This window comes from Ambystoma mexicanum, chromosome 3p (assembly GCF_040938575.1).
Source record: "Ambystoma mexicanum isolate Mex_15411 chromosome 3p, UKY_AmexF1_1, whole genome shotgun sequence".
In the NCBI taxonomy this organism is placed as follows: Eukaryota; Metazoa; Chordata; class Amphibia; order Caudata; family Ambystomatidae; genus Ambystoma; species Ambystoma mexicanum.
In genome coordinates this window covers 1,220,825,020-1,220,847,024 of record NC_090925.1, presented here as the reverse complement: position 1 = coordinate 1,220,847,024, position 22,005 = coordinate 1,220,825,020, and the positions used below count along the sequence as shown (strand labels likewise).

Below are 22,005 nucleotides of genomic sequence, written 5' to 3'. Positions count from 1 at the left end.
CCTTCCTTTGCATGCGCTTTTTCCCTTTTGCCTTTTCCCTTTCCCATGCACTTGCGCGTTCTCAATGTCACTGGGCCTGGTAATAAGATCGTTTTCATGTTGTGCTGTGTTCTCCCCTGTTCCCCTCCCTTGCCTGGTTGCGCTCTGAAGCACTTGTGTACAAGCGCGATACAAATAAAATATATCATATCGCTAACTACGCATGCGCAAGTGGGGCAAGCGCTGGGTGCCATGACAAGGTACACCGGCATTGTGGGACGTGACATGCCCAGGGTGTGCCTGTTGCTGTGTCTCTCAGACGTGCTGTGTATTGTACATGAATGACACTCTCCCCTCTTTTCAGAAAGGCGCTGGGCTACATCTGGACTTCTTCTGCGTGGGCGTGCTGGTCATAGTCTCGTCCGTGATGGCCCTGCCCTGGTATGTGTCCGCCACAGTCATCTCCCTCGCACACATGGACAGCCTGAAAATGGAGACCACCATGTCTGCGCCGGGAGAGCAGCCCAAATTCTTGGGAATCAGGTACTGTGCCTTTCTCCAACGTCACATGTGTCGGGCGGCGGTGTGTGGAGTGCAGCTGCTCCGTGTGCCAGGACATGGCGTGTGCATGAAGCGGCGCCACGGAGTCAATGAAAGGGGAGGTCATCTGATCCGCACAATATACACATTCCCGTTGCGCAGCTAGATTTCACAGCGCGCCAGGCAGCTATAAATACGCGCTGTCAGGCCTGTCACCGTCAGCAGCGAGGCGCGGGGGTCGCCAAGCTGGCTGGTCGCCCTCGTAAGTCCATGAACTCGTGTACCAAAGACACGGGCGCAATAGATGCTGCGCCTTCAACCATAAGTGACGACGTGGCGCGGTACCTCATGCTGAGGAGGTGGGGGCGGGGGTACAATGCAGGTCACGCCAGTTAACTGCCACAGGAAGCTCAAGGAAGTCAACTAAATGAATAGGACACATTCCTTGATTTGGAAAGTCGGGGCCAGTGGAAGGACATTTGCCACCACATAGCCTGTCCTACTCGTGCCCTGCCACGAAAAAGTCCATAATGGTTAAAAAATGTGGTTAGAAAATGGCGAAGGCTCCCCGCAATTTTTGAACCATACAGTGTCTTAACAGCACGATCCTTCAATGATACAGGCATTTCCGAAGGCTTGCTAGTGGAACCACAGACAGCATTCCCCATTCCCCAACTTCCAGAGGTTGCGGGCGCTGCCCCACTACCTCATTGCTAATCAGGCATACTAATTTATTGATGGTGTGCCAGGTGCCTTTTAAAGGAAACAAGAATGGAGGGGTGAACCTCAGGGCGTAAGGTCCCAGCTTTGGGAGGTCAATGAGGGCGCCCCCCCAGGAAAGCTCCTGATGAAACACCTGAAGCCTGTCTGCTGTGGCAAGCATAGCACCCAGTCATGCATAGCAGGACCCGGACCACACACACGACACCGGCCCTGGGCACCTACTTTACTTGCTACTAGAATGGGCTGGCGCCCAGAAAGACTCCTGGCCTGACAGATCCCCCTTCCCGCAGAACTATAGACACTGTGACTTATCTATATGCCCCTGCCCTTGTTACCCCGCTGTCTCTCGAATACTGTCAAACTCTACAGAGTCATTGGGATAATCAGTTTCATGATGACATGTTTCGGCCCATACACAATATATGAACACATGACACGTGTAGACAATCCTGGGCGTGTTTTGTAGGATAAGAGTGGCTGTGCTATGTGCTACAGGCTCACTGATCAGAGATGAATTATGATGTCATTACAGGTTTGAAATGTCATTTTTGCCACTGATTCCGAGCACTAAAAAATGTGTATAATTATTCTGTTAATAACAAATGTGAATGTCATTGTTTCTTAGGGAGCAACGAGTGACTGGACTTGTAGTCTTTATTCTTACTGGAGTTTCCATATTTTTGGCGCCCGTTCTTAAGGTACACCTTTTTATCTGCATTTGAATGTGCATTTATTGTTTTGTTGCATTGAACTAGGTCTATTCACAGAATTATTTCAGAGGTGTGTGTATTAGAAATCTCTTGCTTCCACTCGGAGAAATCACACAACAACTTGGAAGAAGGTCGATGGGCTTGGATGGAAGCCATCTCAGAAAAGGACGCGTGTGTGCTGTATAAAAACAGAAAGATCCCCGACAAATGAGCAACTACCCCGAGCGGGGCACGGCCCGAGAAGAATGGCTCTTAATTCTGGCTGATGACCTGTACATGTTTCTCAGAGGTGACTGACTCTGAGTGAACCCCCAACTCAACCAAACCCTCAGGCAGGGGAGTTGCTAGGTCTGGAAAAGACCCGGGGCTAAGCTGATGTTGGAACTGTTGCGACTGGGGTCTAGCTAGTCTTTTGGCTGTAGCTCCTGAGATTCTATCAGGGGCTACAACCAAAAGATCAGGGGCTGTAGCCCCCTTAGCCCCCCCCCCAGCAACGCCCCTGCCCTCGGGTACACGCATGGCTTTCAGTCATAGCCCCAAGAGATGTTGGCCTTGCACTCGGACCCAGCACCTAACATGTTGGCCTTGATTCTCTCTGGACATTTAAAACGATCCTCGGCACAGAGTCTCATCCAACTTCAGATCAATCAGCACAGTGTCCTCAGAAAAAGTCAATCCCCATCCATCGGGCGGCTTCAAACGCCCCAGCAATGACATAAGCCCTGGCACTATGCCACCTTGGCAGGGACACCAGCTTTCCAGCAAGGTTATCCAGGATCCACCCTGGCACTCTTGAAGGACCTGCCACATGTCACATGATGAAAGGTCACAGGAACGGTGGTTGCATCATTGCTACCCTGACGGGTCTAGCCTAACTCCCCCTGCAAGCCCTCACCCTGTGCAAGAAGCACTGCTTTCAACCTCAAAGCCTTTACCACACAGAACGAATAGTATAAATAAATTAGAGGAAAGCGGATCCGTCACATGGGACGCAGTCGCATATTGTGGATCGGAAGTGGCGCAAGCAGGACCCTGGATTCCTGTGGCGGCCTCCCACTACGTGTTGCTGACAGCAGAACCCTCAGGGCCTTTCTCCCATTCACAGCCTCCACGTTGGGACCCGGATAGTAAAAGCATATTAGTGCAGACTCGGGGTCCACGTGACCGCAGTTCATGATCACAACCTGTGAGCTAGAGGCAGAAGGAAGAGAAATTGGCAGGTGTGGGTTTGTAGCTCATGGAGCGGACTGCAAACTGCTACTTTCGACCTATGAGCAGGCTCCACTGTGGCAGCTCCGACCTCACTGAATGGGCCACCGTTCCGCGGGCTGAAGTCATCAACAACAATGGAGGTTTGGAGAAAAGTCTCTTTTCCCATCACCATGTAAAAAACAAGAGATTGCAGGCACCTGAGGGAGGAAACAGTGGAATCAGGTGGCCGCCATGACAGGCTCACCTGATTTAAAAATGGTAGACCTCCATTGTTGATGACTTTGGCCAACGGAACTGTGGCCCATTCAATGAGGATAAGACATCAAGTAGCCACACCAGGGTTGGAGCCTGGGCCAAACAGGGCAATCCATTACCCAAACCAAACAAATCATCTCCCAGGTGCACCTGCTCATTCTATTATCACTGCCATTACCCATCGGCCCTGAGGATAAAAGGGGGCCTGTAGTTTGGGATGGTGTGGGAAGTTGAAGAAGGTTTATTAGTGTGGAGCAGGACAGGGAAGTGATAAAAGGAGAAAGGAGCAGGACATGGACACTGTGTAAGAATAGAAAGCAGAAGTAGGAGGAGGGAAGAAGAGGCCAGAAGTCTGGAAGGCAAGAGGATATCATTAGAAGGAAGGAGGAAGGAAAGATCAGGGAAAGGAACAAGGCGGAGAAGAGAAACACCGGGAGGCAGAAGGAGAACGGCAGGCAGGAAGGAGAGGAGTTAAAGGAGGGCAGGAGAAAGAACACCATCACAGCCAGAATGAGGTAGAGGGTGAGGACCAGTAGCAAGGCCAAGCACTGTCCAAGCCAAGATGGCCAGAAAGCAGGAGCAGTTCCAAAAGGTGGATGTTGTAGCCAGTGGTGACCATGTTGCGGACATGTCCAGGTAGCAGAACTGGTTGAATTTAGATCCTTGTGGACCTGGGAATTAAACTGATAGGCCCACGCCCTCGGGCCCTGAACAGTAGAGAGAGAGTGAGAGAGAGCAAGAGAGCGCGAGGGAGAGAGAGAGATAGCGAGAGAGAGAGTCATTCAGGAGTCTGAATCTTGTGGTAGGGGCAAGCCACCAACAACACTACAGAGACATTCTGTGATAAAGTCCCCTGCCTAAATTAAGGGACATGCAGTGGGGTAACAAAAGAGGTTGGGTACCTTCCCAAGCTAGAGGTTAATTGATCCAAGAGCTATGTGGGGGCTCCCCACTTAATCCCCTCTCTAAGGCAGGAGACCATCTGGTGGGTGACAGTATGCCAGAGCTTTAAATATCTGAAGGACACCGATGTTTAGGAAGAACCTAAATCCCCCACTCCACCATCATCCTGTGGGTGCAGTAACAAGCAGAGCATCAGGGACAGGCAGCACCACAATAGAGTTGCTATACATTTAAGGGGTAACAATCTTACCAATGAATTTCCCCCTTGCAGAATTTTCTCTCAGCAGTGATGCAAAGTTGCATTTTCACAGAAAGCAAGCACAGAATAATTAGGCATACTTCTGAATAGTTTACTTTCATCAGTCTCATCCCTGTAGCAATTGGGGCGGTGGAGTGATTTCCAGGATGGCAGACAGGACAAGTAAAGGCTAGGTCCATCCCCTAAAACCAAATAGGGGCGCCCGATCTCGGCCCCTCGCCAATACTAGGACACAGGTGCATACCCTCACAGAAAGCCCAGCCGAAGGGGTGGGAATGCAAGGCTATTTAAGCCCCGGCCCTATGTCAGTCAATGTGGCTGTTTGGAGAAGGAGCAGAGTGCTTGCTCAGCAGAAGGGAGCCACCAGGCAAGCATATTGAAGAAGGATCAGGGACAAAGGAGCCCCTTTGAAGGTTCTGGGTGCAAAGAGCTGGAGGTGAAGTCCAGGCACCACAGAGAGGCCCGGGACTGTAAGGGAGATCCATCTATCTGGGCAGTGCTGCAGATCACAGAGCGAGCGCGAGCGGGCCACAGCGGGCCTGAGATCCATGTGAGGAGAAAGAGATGGAGATCACAGAGTGGACTAGAGACCCAAAGGAGTGGGGAGACCTGCAGACCACAAAGAAGACAGGAGAGCCACGTGGGCAAACAAACCCAAGACCACAAAGTAGGCCAGGGATTCAAAAGAGTGGCAAGGGCTTTAGACCCCAGAGTGGAGCAGAGACTCCAAGGCGCAGGGAAAGCTGGAGGCCACAGAGTGGCCCAGAGGCTGGGAGACGGCTGGGGACCACAAAGTGTAGCAGCCATTACACGGTAACGCCAGATTTAACACCTGTTTTTTATCCTCGGGAGGATTTTTAGTTTTGTAGGCAGAGTGGGGACACAGAACAGGATGACCGTTTCCACTGTGCCTGGCCACTCCTTCTGCAAAAGACACATGCTTTCAGGCCAGCATGACATTCAGAAGCTGACTTAAGACCAGTGGATTCCTAGGGCATCCAGCGAAAGCTGGCACATTGCATAGGAAGCCATTGGAAATGTCGCCTCCCGCTCATAATGGCAGGCAGCATTTACATTATTTGCATTACAAAGTGTAAAAGAAAGTTGTTAAGGCGATTTTGCCTGTTCTAACCCTTTTTTTCAATTCGTAACACAATGATGGAAACTGCATGAATGGGACGGAGTTGCCTTGGAGTGAAAGCGCTCTGGATAATGAAAAACATCAATGCATCTCGCTTTGTCTCCAGTGGCCTCTGCAAAAGAGGCGGTAAATGCAGGCGTAAACATGTTGGGCCTGTCTGAATACCTGTGTGTAGGCTGCAGGGGACAGTCCTAGTATTTGCAGGCAGTTATGAGACATGGAATGTGTCCGCTTGCCTCGTGCACTCTGCCTGCAAATACAAAATGGCTTCACGCCAGCATGACATAATCCGCCTGTTTTTAGCTCCTGCTCAAAGCAGGCGAATGCCATAGAAATCCACTGTAAATACCTCCCACAAACATGCGTGGTGGCTTTTAAACTGCGTACATCACAAAGGTAGCGGCCTTAAAGCGCAGAATCCCTGAACATGTGGGGTCATACTGTGAGCCTGCCCATGGAAAGAAAACAAAATAGGGGGGCAACAAAGTGGAACCGGGCGAAGAGGGAGAATGCAGGAGAACAAAACAGACGGACATGGGTCACAACGAAAGCAGAGATACAATGAGGGTGAGCGAAAGCGATCACCAGGATGGATGAATGGATGTAGGGTGGACCACAAAAAGGGTCTAGAGAAATGCTTCAAGGACAGCCCATTTTAATGGTGGAAATTAATAGTGCAGTGTGGTGCTGGCATTATTTTAAATCAAGTTATGGATGTGTGACAGCCTTGTGATGCGCTCAAGCGTTCTTGCGGGCTCTGGGAGCTCAAACGAATAGTCCCCTCTAGTTGTTGGTTCACCTGCTTTGCACCTCATAGTGACACTTTCACACTGTGTGTTCTATTGAGTGTCACTTACATGTCTATGCTGTTAACCCTGTGGCCAGGGGCGCAACAAAACCTACATTTCGGGGGTGGGGGGGATAAGTGGTGATGGGAGGGGCCACTTCAGAAAATAGATGGGGCAAACATGGAGGCTCCGCACCCACGGTTCTACCGCCTCCCCATCTCCCCAGACCCCATGGGCTGGTGTGGGGACCAACTCCAAATAGTATATTTTAAAGCACAATATGCAGAGAGGAGATGGAAATCTTTCTTGAAAGTAGCAGCTTTAAAGTTGTACTGCGTTTGTTCAAGGATATTTTTCTAAACACAGTAAGACATTAACACCACCACTTTCGGGAAATGGCTTCCCTCAACTCACTGCCTAACAAAATGCAAGTGCGCACATCCAGGGGTGTACCTAGGCTAAAATGTAGGCAGGGGCTAACCCCTCAAATGTTGGAAGAGGCGCTAACTTCAGAGACGGTTGGATGAGTGGCAAACTTACCTGTGTAGGGGCATCTAACTTCATTACTCATTGTAATGAGACTATTCTAGTGCAGCTTCAATGTTGCCATCAGTTAACTCTCTCCTTTAAGTCTGAAAACATCCACTTCTTGCGATCCTGAAGGCCCTAGAAAGTGTGAAAATGGCAGATGGTGAGCAATGAAAGACTCAATGTCATAGCATAGCAGGACAAAGCAGAGTGTGGGGCAGTACTCTGGATGGCCCAATCAACTTCAGTGGCTGGGAGCAACAGGGGAGAAAATGTAATGTTGGTTCTACCACAGTTAGTCCGCTATACTAGAATCTCTGGTGCACTGACTGGCTGGTGAGACTATGTCTGCCTGTCAAATCAAGTGATACGAGACTGGGAGAGGGCCAGTGCAGCAGTAATGCAATTCTATGTGACAGTGTTGGAGCCACTAGCAGAGGAGCACCAGGGTACACTAATTTGCCCCTACACTTCTTAAAACTGTCCTATTATAAGGGTGTAAATGTAATCACTTATACGTACTCCAATGTTTGCAGTTGAAGTCAGGGTGAGATGACATTATTTTTCCAGGATCACACACTTACGCTAAAAAGCGAAGCAGCAATTTTAACCCACTCTGCAATGTGGGCATGGCTATCTTCTATCGTGCTTTACTTGGAACAAATATTTAAGTTTTGGGTGTCAACACCTACAATAATACTGTCCTATAGAGTTTACTTGCAAAATACACAAGTTGCCTACTAAAGCATCATGACAATATGTTAATCCTTATAGAAGCATGTTGGGCCAAAATAATATCAGTGTACCTTTTATTTTCCACATCCTGAATGCAAAACCATAAGGTGCAAAAGGCGAAATATCTATTTACCCACTTTATTTTCAGCACTTTACTAAACACAATAAAATAAGTTGTGTCATAAACTCACTTAGGTTTGGAGATTCGTCACAAGCCTCCAGCGTGTTGTTATGTATGGTTTTAAAAACATTCAACTAAGGACATCAAAGCAAACTTCACTTTTTAGCATATCAAGCTATTAGACATTATGGGTATGAACACATTTTCAAAGGGTGCTTTATTGTGTTGCTCGCTTTAAATGTAACAGATTTGCAAGGTGACTGGTGGTCTTTCAGTTGGAAATTCACCATCATGCATAAGAAAGGCTAAAGAAACGTGTTGTCGAGTTCATCAGGGCACTGCATGCAGCCTGCGTGTCTCAGGAGGGCTGTGACTCTGGGAAACTGGCAGTGCTTGATCATCCGAGCCGAGCGAGCGGATAGTAGATTTGCCTCGAAGAAACAAAATCCGCCCAGAAGCATGTTCATGGTCCTTTTAACTAAAAGGGCACAGAAGTCTCGTCCCTCAGCTAACATTTGGGGTGGGTTTGCGGGGGGAGGTTCGGGGGGGGGCTTCAGCCCGGTCAGCTCAATGACGTTGCACGCCTGCCTGCGGCCGAGCCTTTGGTTGTCATATGGCCTCCGTGTGGCAGCAAAAAGTCACACTGGGCCGTGTTAAGTTTGAATGCTGTTGCAGCACAACTGGTAGCACATGCCCCTGTTGTTGCTGCTTGCGGCCACCAGAGAAAAACACACTCTCAATGCATTTCTGCAATCACGTGTCTCTGTGGAACTGCAGAAGAGTCAATCACCTGCAGTGCAAACCAACGCTGCTTGTTGCACTTCTTTCTAGAATATTCTTTTTTTCAATGATCTCATTGAGATCATTTCCCAAAGCAAAGTAAGCAGTGTTATCTACTAACCTCTGCAGCCTACATGTGGGTTACGGAAGGTAAAGGTAAAATGCGGTGTGTCGTGTGTTTGTGGAAATGGGTCAGAATGACTGCCTGGCGGCACTCTTTCCAAATGTGGGTCACTTTAGGCTGATGGTTCTTCTTGTCTCTGTCCAAGACCAGAATTGGGTTATCTGTAAATAGGGTGACGAGATTTAAAAAGTGAGAAATCGGGACAGGGCAATTAACATCAAAGTAGGACTAACTCTTCAAATTGGCTGTCAAGGCACTACACTTCAGTAGCCGTTGGAGGAGAAGGGGCTGTAAGTGGTATTGTACAAATAAACACATATTACAATTAAATGATCATAAACTAACACTATCTGAAGTTGTAAATTGCAGAATTTTTTCTGTGTCAAATTGTGCATTCCTGCCTGCCAGCCATGAAGACCGACTACCAAAAAACCAGAACCAATGCAGTTTCCAATGGAAAAATCTTGAGAATGGGGGACAGAGCACCAAAAACTGGGACAGTCCCGGCCAAACCGGGACCTCTGGTCACCCTATCTGTAAACCAAGGTAGGAGAACGCATATCCAGTCCTACACCAACATCTGCGATGGCAGCGGGTGATGCGTTTCACATTTGTCTTTCTAATGTTGGCCACTTTTTCATCTGCATGTCACAGTTGCATTTGTATGTTGTTGCAGTAAATCACTTGAACAACAAGTGGTCAACCCTTAGCGGTGTCAGCCCCCATTGGCGCCACCCCGCCCTTGTCGTGTGAGGATGACATACCTTGGGAACCAAAACCTGAGCAGCCAGTGAATAATAGTCTGACAACAGTTTACATTTTTGGAAACACAGATCACAGTTTATTGGAGCATACAACACAAAGGGGGCAGTCCCAGCCCTAAAGCATCATGGTTCATGACCATCTATACCATGAAACGCCTAGCCCCCAAAAAGTGGGGTAAAACATCTGAATGTTCCAGTGTCCCCTTGCCGCCTAAATGCATTTTGCAAGTCACCGGACATACGCTCTAGATTGGTGCACAGAGTGCTTCTCCCTCGGGCCACTGCACATGAAGGTGAGGAGTCTCCAGTGTCCATAAAGGGTCCAATGCCTGTCGTCCGAGTTCGGCTCGAGTACGGCCATCGGGAAACCGCCCACGGTTCAAGCCGCGGCATACTGCTCCCCGACTAGGACTGCCCCGAACTCCGCCTGTGACAGAAACATGGAACAATTAGTACAAAATAAAGCCAGGAATTTCGCACAATTCCCTTCACACCCACTTGCAACTCGATCTCTGCTGAAAACGTAAAAATTAATACAAATTGAAGCATGCAAGCATTTTAAACCTTTTCCTCGATGCACACCCTGGTCTATGCTAAAAATTGGAACAATTATACACCATGAAGCAAGAAATTTAACACACTGGGCCTCATTACGACCCTGGCGGAAATCGAAAAACGATGGCGGAAATGCAATACCGCCATCGAATAGCGCTCGGTGCGATTATGACCCGTCACCGCAAAGTACGATGCCATTAGCGACACCGTAGTGAACGCCAACGCTAACTGCACCAAGTACGCGCGCGCGCGCCATGCCAAACCGTAATTAGCACCATGGCGCAACGGTACGCGAATTCCGACCCTAGCGGACATGCACCTAACGCCATCAAGCACGGCGGAAAGTACCATTCCGCCATGGTGAGAAGTACGGCATCGCGAACCAACCGTAAACGGCCCTACTGAGTGCTTGTACACCGCTCCCTGGCCACATTGTACAACCCCCCGTAGGTGCAATGAAGTCACACAATGCAACCAGTGAAATGTACTAGTCATCCATGCCTGCCAACGAACAAATGAATCTCAAGAGGGCCCAATGGGAGCTGCAGGGCACAGATGGCACGAATACAGAAGCCATACAAATGGACATGACCTCAGTCTCCCACCAAGAAACGCACGCAAACACAGGCACCTGTGACCAGCAATATTCCGATAATCACATCATACCACCTATCCAACTGGCTGACCGGCATCTGTTACACAAAAGCTAATCCCCCGCCCCTGAGCATGACATCATCAAAACAGTCATAATGGCAGCCCTCATCCCTGACCTCACTGGGCTTCGTAGGCAAACGCGCCCAGCACAGTACCACGCAACTATACCCCGAAGCTGGAACCCAATGCAGATCTCCTCACAATACATCGCTCCCCAAATAGTAATATGCCACATCACTTGCAAAGAAGAACGCTACACGGTTCATATCAGAATAGAAATTTAATGCACAACAAATTCTCCAAGCCCATACAGCCATTAGGCCATGAACTCCAAAATATATTTCATTATTGTGGGCTGCATCCGCAATAAATGACCAGCTACTTCTTGTGTGACGCCCTGTTCCTTCATGGTACACAGGGGCTACATTCCCGTACGAAAAGGCAACATGGAAGCGCCTAGAACCGCAGGGCCGTCCCAATAGGGAGGCACTAGTCCAGCTGAAAGGCCGAAATGTTGCTCCTAGCCACTAGTACTGCGTAAGGGCATGTGGCCCATTGGCGATCGTCCCATAAGATCGTAATGCTGCTCCACTGATTAACACGAAGCAGCAGGTGTCGGGAGTAAAATCCATCTGCAGGAGTGGCATACAGATGGTAGTGGCAAAAGGGGAGGAGATACCTGTCAACCAAATGAAATGAAAAAGAATAGTATGGCCATCAGAACTACATTTGAATCACTCACTTCAATGATCACACCAAATCCACAGCCATATGCATGCTAGCCCACTCCAAAGGATCATCACCACCCAAAAACCACTTGCGAATCATAACTATCTATATCGAGGTGAAAACACTATCACAAACGAGTGTACCTGTGCATGCGTCTGTTAAAACAGAATCCATCTGATGGGATTGGTAACGTGCATAGACACAAGTGTCTGAAGGCGCGTCGAGACAGGGAGGGCTCAACAAGGCCAGATAGACGATGGTCCCACTATGGCAGCCCTGCATCACATAGCGCAGGGGAGGCGGATAGATTCCAAGAAGCCCTGTACATGGCAAACTCTGTATCAAATCATCTGTCCATGCATCCATACATCATTCCCTCATCCCGTAATGAAAACGCCTGTCTCCATACTCACATAACATGTGAAATTTCCATTGAGTCTGTGCGTTATGCAGCCTGCAAAATCCACTGTGCCCCAGCCCGTAATTCCAGTGTTGTGAAGTAACATGTATTTGGGAACGTCCGGCCTCATCGCCCACGTCGCTATTGCGCATCCCAAACTATTCATATCAATCATTGCATCCTCGCCATGGCCCCTGTCCCAAGGACATTGAACAATAGAACGTTATATTTGCAGTCAGACCTGTGGGCATCTCCTCGCCGCTAGCTGAAAACCGAAAGTGCCGCCCTTCGAATTCCTCATTTGCAACATCACGTCGAAAAGGCAACTGTGGCCGCTTGAAATCACAAATTAATCCATCTAGTGCGGCTGTGTGTGAAAACGGCAACTGCCTTCACTCACAAATGGGACGCCCCGCCCGTCGGTGAAGCTCGGTACAGTGTTGCATGAGGGTCCACCGTTACTCGAGTACTACGTTCCACTGACCCTTCACAAGTCTGTTCGCGACTGCAAAGATAGTATGTGAAACAATGGGACCATAGCCGAATGAACATATCAACCAATGTTACACTGCCATCGGGTACAAATACATGATTGCAATAGCAAGATGCCATTCGTCGAATTGCAGCGTTGTGTGCGGGACGTGCTCGCCCAAAGGGGAGTGCAGCTTGCACAGGTGGAATGAATCACCACAGGTGGAGGCCATACAGCCTGAAAACACATAAATTGCACACCCAGCCTCCTCCCACAACCACACCCACTCCGAAATGCTACCGGCAGGACTAGCTATGTTGGCCCTGGGGGACCTGATAGCACTGCAAGTACTCCAACTTCAAGAAGAAGACAAACACCAACTACAACCGGCCGCACGGCGGAGACGCAGGAGGAGGAGGAGGGCAAGGCAGGGCCAGCAAGGGCCGCCAGCACAGCCACTACCACCACGCAGGCAGCCCGCAATCCCACGCCTCCGAGCACATCCGTTCAACCTCACTGATGAGCAGATCCACACCCTCTACCGTTTGGACGGGGACACCATAACCGCCATTGTGGACATGACACAGGCTGACCTTGTCAGCATGATAGATAGCCCAACCGCCATCCCACCCCTACTGAAGGTGGTGTCTGTACTCCACTTCCTGGCCACAGGCACCTACCAGCACACAGTCGGACAGTTGCATGGCATATCACAGCCACTGTTCTCACGGACACTATTGCAAGTGCTCGATGCCCTCCTGAAGCACGCAGACGACTACATCTCTCTACCACGCTCGGAGCAGGAAATTACCAACACAAAAGTGGGATTCCATGCACTTGCCGGCATACCGGGTTGCATTGGTGACATCGACTGCACCCATGTGGAATTGGTCGTCCCACATGCCATGGAGGCCCAGTACCGCAACCGAAAACAATTTCATTCTCTGAATGTACAAATGGTGTGTGACTCCAACAGGATCATTACACATTGTTGTGCCCGATTTCCTGGATCAACCCATGATTCTATGGTCTTGAGGAACTCTACTATACCACGCTACATGGAGCGACACGCAGGGAACAGATCCTGGCTACTCGGTGAGTCTCATTTCATGCATGATGATGTGGGGTATGTGATGCGGCAATGACCTGGCAGGAAGGGGGGGGGTGCGTACGTAGCAATGGCATTCCTCAAAATTCCTTACTTGTCCACATACAGGTGATGCCGGGTATCCACTGAAGAGATGGCTCCTCACACCAGTCCGGAACCCACGGGACCAGCATGAGGAGGACTACAACCATGCCCACTCACGTACCCGTGTAGTCATAGAACAGGCATTCGGCCTACTGAAGACTCGTTTCCGCTGCCTCAGCAGGTCTGGCGGGGCACTCCTGTACCGCCATGTGAAGGTTGCAAAGATGGTCATGGCATGTGTCATGCTACACAACATGTGCGTACGTAGAAATGTGCCCATGCCCCCTGACGCAGAACTGCAAGCACCTGAAGATGGTCATGATGAGGGTGGGGATGTGGCAGCACCTCAAGGAGTCTGCGAGGCACAGGAGGGCCGTGACATTCGTCAGCATCTCATAGATGCATGCTTCTAGCACTCACGCCTGGTGGCTGATACATGGACACGGGACTCGTGGCACTGTGTGTGTCTGGAACATGCACAATATGGACTGTACGCCTATAATGGCCTCGTACACAAAGATCAATGTCCACACATCTCATTGCATGATCGTGCATTGTTTATGGCATATGTGATATCATGTTAAACACCCTATCGACCCGCCACCCAAGTGAGCCCAACACACCCCCTCCACCCTCCTACCTCCCCCCCGAACACCAGTGTCCATAGATGCTCATTGTCAGTGGGCAGACGCTATTGCAAGCCCCCTCTGCGGGCATCAGGGGCACCCCTGCCTGTGGAGCGCAGGTTCCTCCCAGATCTACGTTGGGGGCTGCCCTGGACGGAACTTGCAACGGATGATGTCTCTGCCTGCTCACGTCCATGCATGTCCCTAAGGGTTTGTGAGAGCTCAGTGAGCACACGGCGCACTGCGGCTAGTTCGGCACATACGTCTTTGGACGTCGCATGCAGTTCCCCCCTCAGGCTCTCGGTGCTTCTCTCCATTTGTACTCTCAGGCTCTCGGTGCTTCTCTCCATTTGTACTCTCAGGCTCTCGGTGCTACTCTCCATTTGTGCCCTTAGTGTCTCTGTACTTCTCTCCATTTCTGCCCTAAGTGTCTCAGTTGATGTTTCTATGTCTGCCTTAGTGCCCCCACATTCATCGGCATGGTCCTTGAGGAGCGTGGCCAGTTGCTGCTGTTGCACGATTACCTGGTCGAGGGACTGTTGCCTCTGCTGGGCCATGGCCATTTGCGGTGGTGTCACAGAGGGGCTGGTCACCTCATGTTGCCTTGCCACAGGGCTTGTGGGGGATGGCCAGTCGTCGTCTTGTGGGTGCCCCTGCGTGGTATCCTCATGGTGTACGGGATGGAACAGACAGGGGGATTGAGACAGGTCATGGATGGATCTAACTTCGACATCCCCGTTTTCTGTGTCGGAGCATGCTGCCATTAATGCAGTATCACCTATGGTGCTGCTGCCACCAGAAGCAGTGCCTACTGTGGCATCCATTGGGGGGACCTGTGGTGGTGGTGTTGTGGGCATGCTGGCTGCTGGGGTGCCTGTTGAAGTCCCCTCCTGTGTGCTGCCACTTGATTTGTGCTGCTGCCGTGTCTTGATCCGTGCAGCTGAGGTGGAGAGTCTTTGGCCGTTGGTCTTGGCCCTCTTTGCAGGTGTGCTGGTAGGGGTGTCCTGGTGCTCGTCGTTTGGATCGGACCCTGTGGTGGAGTAAAGGAGGGCGAGCGTTATTAATGGGTCTGTGGGAATTGGAATGGCAATGTATCACATGCATTGGGGTGGTACCTGAGGGTGATTTGGGTCGGGGCCTTGGAGGTGGTTTCATTTGTGTGTGGAGTGTGGGTGCAGTTGTTTGGCAGCCTGCAGTTAGGGTGTGCCTGCTGCACGTGTAGAGGGTGTTTTTAGGATTTTTAATTATTTATGTATTTGATGTGAGTTTTAAAGTGTGCTATCAGGCCTATGTATGTGGACGTTCTCCTGGACATGTGTTCCTGTTGCACTATGTGGGCACGTGGTACTTCACATGATTGGACGTTGTGGTTTTGGCATTGTTTTATTTGGGCCACCTACCTGAATCTTCGGATGTCTGCACTCCTTTCTCCATCCCTCCGACTCCCTCTATGCTCTCCATTTCAATGGTGGAGGCACATATTTCTTCCCAGGGGGTCAACTTGATGGGTGATTCCGATCCTCCCCCGGTAGCTGTGGCAATGTTGCGGTTGGCAGAAAGTATGCTACGGACGCGTATCCGCAGGTCGTCCCATCGCTTTCTGCATTGCTGTGGGTTGCGGGGTGCGGTCCCCACCGCACTTACCCGCTGTGCCACCAGGGCCCATATGGCCTTCTTGTTCGCAAGTGCCGTCTTGGTCATTTGCGTGGAGAAGACGGCGGCAGCATTCTCCTGGAGGGTCTCCGTGAGCACGGTGAGTTCCTCACGGGAGAAGTGGACCTGCCGCTTGCGGTCGCACGCTTTCTTCGCTACTTTTCCCATTTTTCTTGGTTTCACTAGGGTGGATGACGGGTTGGGATGTGTCTCAGGGTAGTATTTTTTATGGTTGTGTGGAATTTGTGGTTTTATAGGTGTACGGCGGGGGCGCCGTACGGCGGCGGTGTGGGCCGTTTTGGGGTCATTTCCGCCATCGCGGACTTTGCACTTCCGCCATGGCGTGGTGCTCGTGCCCGATGGGTCGGAATGAGCCGCACTTTGCTCCATCGTGCAATGGCGGAAACGCTATTTACGCTATGGCGGTCCGGTCGGTTGATTTCCGCAAGGGTCGTAATGAGGGCCACTGTCCTTTGCACCCACTTACACCTTGATGTCCGCTGAAAATGAAAAATGAATACAAATTGTAGCATGCAAATCTTTGAAACCTTTCCTTTTCCCTTTTCCCTATTCACACCCTGGTCTCTTCTAAAAATTGGAATTATACAGAATGAAGCAAGAAATTTAACAGACTTTCCTTTGTACTCACTTACACCTCGATCTCCTCAGTCTGTGCTTGAAAAAATGGATCAATTAATACCCCACTAAGAAAGCCAACCATTGAAACTATTTACAACACTGCCACTTAGAACTTGATTCTCCGCTCAACCTATATTCCCCCGTCCCCGTCTTTGTCTGACTGGATAACTTACACCCTAGTTCATAAAACTGTGCTCCCCAACCTACACCTGCATGCGGTTGGCTGGGTAATTCGACAGAGGAGGACTGAAAAGAGGCTGTGCGCCAGTCCTCCTGCGTATTTGTAGGCAATCCCCAGGGCGGGCCGGAAATGCCCGCCCTGGGTACTGCCCGCCCCCACTCATGACAGAGCAGAAGGGGGAGTGACCTGCCTAGCCACAAGGGGAGGGGGGCAGCCAGAGGGGCGCCCACGCTATGTGGGACATCCCTCGAGCGCTCCCTGCAGGGGCTGGAACATCCTCTGAGTTTGTGGCTTGGGAATCGTCAGGATGAGCAGTTGAACATTGGGAAGTACTAGTACCGATGGGTTTTGGAAGAACCCGTCGATAGTCTGCGGCACAGGCATTCCTGCAGGCAGTACCTCTCGAAGACAATAACACATTTCTAATAATCCCAACATAAAAAATTAACTGTAAACAAAGCTTATTCATAGCTTCAAAAACAGGTTATCCAGGGACCTGACACCCATGCCATCAGATGATTGACACCCATATGCGTGCGCCCCTACACGACTATGTTCAGCAGTAGACGCTGTACAGAATACATTATCACAGGAGGTAGACCATAAAATGTAGAAGCGTCCCCTTGCCCCACCCCCTTAGAAAATCCTACACCTCCCTTGTACATAAAAACCGCCTTCAATCAAACGTTTTTCCGCTAATCATTGCGTGGAAACAGTCCTGTGACACTGCCATGAATTTCCATGCTAGGCAAAACTTTCTGTACTTAAAGGGTGGTTACCAGTTCCATTTTCTGTGGCCCAGAATGCCAGCTATGAATGCTTTCACAAATAAAGCAGAATATATATATATATTTATTTATTCTTCTGGGGTGGATGATAAAAAAAACACTTTCACTGTTAACCGAAGGTATTTCATGTGTATTATCAAAAATGACAAGTGCCCGTTGGGTTTTTGTGTTAGCTGGGCCGATGCAATCTCAGGGCCAGAAATACTGAGCTCCCTCAGCAATACTGTCAAGACCTGCTATTAAGCAGCAACATACAGAGATGGAAAGAACAAATCGTAGGGTCCAACTGTTTTTTCCCTCCTAGTAAAAACAAAAAAGTAATAGTGTTTAATTTAAATAAATAAATCTGTGAAACGTAGCAGTGGCGGCCATTACAATGGCTCGGACAGAGCCAATTTGTGGTGTTGGCTGCATTCATTAGGTGATTGCTCAGTTATGATATGATATGATAGGTTATTTATAACGTGCTTAATACCCAGAGGTTTCTAAGCGTGGACCCGTGGATCGAACCTGTGTTGCCCCGTGTCGTCTTGCTTCCAAGGAGAGCACGTTGCCCCTGAGCTATCCTCCCGAGACCAAAGTTGAGTAGGTGAACTCAAGCTCGAACCCTGGTGCACAATTGATTATCGATGCACCAGGCACGGCTTTAGCGCCCCACTAACCCCCCGCTCTAGAGAACCTATTGTTTTTCAATGCCTCTGTTCTCTAGTAGAATCCTGCATCACACCTTCTCCAGAGCACACCAACTGGCAAAAACCATAAAGATTCGTAGCTACCCCTTCAAGCCACCTTCCCCATAAAAGATAGGAAATAGCAGCCAGCTAATGGGCTAAACAATGGCCCAGGAATGTGAGAATGCAAACCTTTTAGCTGAAGACAGCACAGTACTAGACAGTAACATATGATGATTTGTCCAGGATCACAGTATCATGCACTGCAATGCAAAGCTGGGAGATGAGCCTCGACACTTTGGTTCCCCAGTCTCAAATGAACTACTTAATAGCGTCAACTGAATAACACTGTATGCTCTTCATTGAGGGTGACTGCCTGTTTTTGCAATCCTTGTTTTGAGGAACTGAGCACTAGACCTGCACTATACTGATGCTATGTTAGTTTTTACATACATACTCAAGTTGATCAACATCATATAGAACAAAGGCTGAGTCGGCCTTACCAGAATATGGTACTGTGATCAGTCAGTCATATGAACACGGATTTCTGCAACATGTGCTTAACAAAGTAAGCTATCCTCTGTACAAGAGTGGCACTCACATTTCATAATATACATTTTCACTTTGGTTATTCAAATCAAACAAACTTTATTTTATTTTGGTTGTTGCACATGTTCAATATGTGCCCCACAGAAAGGTGTAAACCTTGCATGGAATGTGCTAAAGTCAAAGAGCATACAGTATGCACAACAGTGAACACACACCACATTGCAGGATGGATTCATCAGATAGAAATGTACTTGTCAACAGCAGCCAGGCAGCAGGCTCAGAGCTCAAACCCTCACCAGCACAATTACACAATATCATGGCATGTTATTGTTTTAGAAAATCTGGGGGCAGCACTTCCTTGAAACAGGCTGCCATGTGTGTGCCCCTTCAAAGGGGGAGCCCTTGGCATTTGCCCCTTTTGCCCTCTGGCAGATCATGAGGACACTGATTCTTTGTGGACAATTCATGGAAGTTTTATTGAAGAACAAAAATATAATGCCTAACTCTCCCTATCTCTATGGGGTTCCATACCAACTAAGGTGCTCGTCAGTCGTCTGCGAATGTCCAAAAGGAAAAGCGTCCGCAGTCCAAAATAACCTCCACTGACCCTAGCACTTATTCTAAGAACTAAGGGCAGGAGAATGACTGCCTTCTCCTGGATCTTCCTACTGGCAGCTTTCCTTCTTTTAGACTCCTCTCAATGTGATATTTTCCAATAGTCTTTTGTGACTTCTTTAACCAGTTCCTTTAATTCTTTTAAGGCTTTGTGAGATTCTTGTCCCTTCTCGGGCGTGGGTTTCTTGAATCTTGAGCAACTACTGTAATTGTACAGGCTGGCGTTTCCCCGTTCCCAGGGTATAGATCTACAATTCTTGCTCTTTAGCTCATATTCTCTTATATTCAGTTCATCATATTTCTTCTCTTCGGTTACCCAGGCTTCTAAAGGAAATCCCACTCTGCGCTCTTCTTCAGGCATTCTGCTCTCACTCTTCATGTCTCTTACAATTCCTATTTTATTCGGAGTTCCCTTATTAAGCACTTTGCTTTTCTTGGGTTCTCTGTTTTTGAAGAGATATTCCACCTTGCCTCTCTCGTCAGGTGTTATTCTCTCTTATTATTTCTTGCAATTCTTATTGCACACAGGCTTCTCGTCATCCTCGGTCCATTCTCTTACTTTCTCATTTACGTGACTGGGACGATTATCAGCAGTTCTTTGATCTATATCACTGGGACGAGCATGAATAGTCCTATAACAGCTCTCCTTAGACCTCCTGGCTCCCTCATTCTCCCCATTACCTTGACTTGACTTGAATGCTGTCACTGGGGCCTCCGCGTGTTCGCTGCTTTTCTCTCTCTCCTTCTTGATTCGATCAAATGTTCCAAACTCTGCATCCTCTCACCTGGCGGAATGACAGCTTTGCCGGTAAGTGGTTGCGAGGCGGTCAGGGCCTTCTAGTGATCTCAGCGTAGTTCAGGGAACTGCTGTTCCACCATGAGGTCTCTGTGGTGACACCACCACCATAACCTTCTCTCTTGTTCGTTACTCAAGGATGCACCACATCCCCTGCCCTGCTGACAGCTTAACAGCTGTTTTCAAACTCGCAGGCTTTCTCGTGGCCCAAGTCTCCGCCCCTCTCAGATGTTGCATCTCCGTCTGACTTCCCTTGTCAGCATACATGTCTCTCTATATCCGCTGACAGCAGCGTCTCCTCCATCAACAGCTTCTTCGTCCATTTTAATGTGAATTCGCATTTAAAGAGACTCATTCATTTTCTGGTTGACAATAACAAATATCAACTTCTTCTTTATCCAAATGAATACATTGTATGTCTTCTATGCTGTTGGATATCCCAAGTATGCTATTTCTGAATAACTATAAGGGAGTTCCTCCTGGGAACAGGAGTCCTTGTCCTCAAAGGGGGAGTCTCTTCCAGTGAGGTTGCACTTGCCTCTACCCATAGGGAGTATATTGTTGAGCGGACTCACCTCCGTAGCCTCACAGGCGCCCCCCCCCCTCCTTGGGGAGAAGGTAGAAATACCATTGATTCGTCACACCTCCCATAAAGACGTCATTGCCCCATCCTCAGGCCTCAACCACTATGATACTTAAAGGTCAGACTTTGTGCACTTAGCCTGAGCGTGTCATCCTATCATAGATAATTGGGGCCAAACCGTCACACTCTTACAAAGATCACAGGTGTAAAGTCCCCCTTATTACACCCATCTAGCTGCAAAGCCTAGTAAAAATGAAACCCAAGCATGTGAGTTACCTCTTTTGTATAGCTGCTGTGGCGAGGTCAGTAGTCTGACCTTGCCAAGAGGGGATGCAGACCCCTCTCATCCTGGGATGGGAGGCCAAACAGGGTGGAATCCAGAGCAAGCCCTACCCAATAGAGGGAAGATGACAGTTGGAAAGGCCCCAGTTCTTGTCCCCTTTCCACTTGCCTGTGTGTGCTGGGGCAGTACCACTGTAAATAACGCCTTCCCTCTTCATAAAGGCGCTGCCCAGTTTCTTTCTATTTCAGGCCACAACATCCATTCAAGATCTGGGCAGACCAGCCGCAGCGGAGCTGTCCACCAGAGCCTTCATACAAACAGCGCTGTATCTGCTTAAACATACCTTATGGGGAGGTCACTTCAACCCCATACAATGTCTAAACCACACCCAGAATCTGCATGTGTATGCTAAGGTGAATACCCTTCAAAAAGAAAACAAGAGTATAGCTAAACAATATCCAGAGGCCACACAAAGCATACTAACCATTTCCTTTCTCTGCCACCCTCCCACACCACCCACCTAAAGGTAATTACCAAACCACCCTGCTAAAACACCCAAACCGCACATCACTCTCAAACCAATTCACAAATGCAAATAGCCTGCAACACCCAACAACACAATCACTGGATGCCTCCCATCTGGAAGCAAACATCCAGTGTATGAAACAAAGCAAACCTAGAAAGCACACACGGACAAGTGCCAGTTACTCCTGGCTCTACACCCACCAACAGATGAGCAACACACCTGCCATATCCCACCTCACTTCCTCCCTAACCAACCCACCCCACTTTACCTTACAGAGCCACAACAACGCCTGGAGACTGCAGAAATGGCAGCGGGTCACAGTATGAATCAACTTAACATAACATAACCAGAGAGAGAAAGAGAGACGCTATGCGGAGCAGCAGACCGCATACGTGGTAGGTAGCCTGCAACGAGGCATTCCGTTAGATGGCACCAGTGCACTCCATAGGCCAGTCAATGCGGAAGGACTCCGTAACACAAACTGCTTCTAAGGTCAGAGAAAGAGGTGGTGCCAGACAAGAGATCAGAAGG

The 22,005-nt window shown here is 49.2% G+C and overlaps 1 protein-coding gene across 5 annotated transcripts in view; it reads left to right on the top strand.

The window, feature by feature from the left end:
• Positions 1 to 22,005, top strand: part of SLC4A9 (solute carrier family 4 member 9) — a 1,170,242-nt gene that overhangs the window by 1,111,058 nt on the left and 37,179 nt on the right. For all 5 annotated transcript variants that reach the window (XM_069652671.1, XM_069652669.1, XM_069652668.1 and 2 more), the window contains 2 exons: positions 344 to 522; positions 1,868 to 1,940. In XM_069652671.1, coding sequence (XP_069508772.1) covers positions 344 to 522; positions 1,868 to 1,940 — 252 coding nt within the window. The remainder of the gene's footprint in view (positions 1 to 343; positions 523 to 1,867; positions 1,941 to 22,005) is intronic.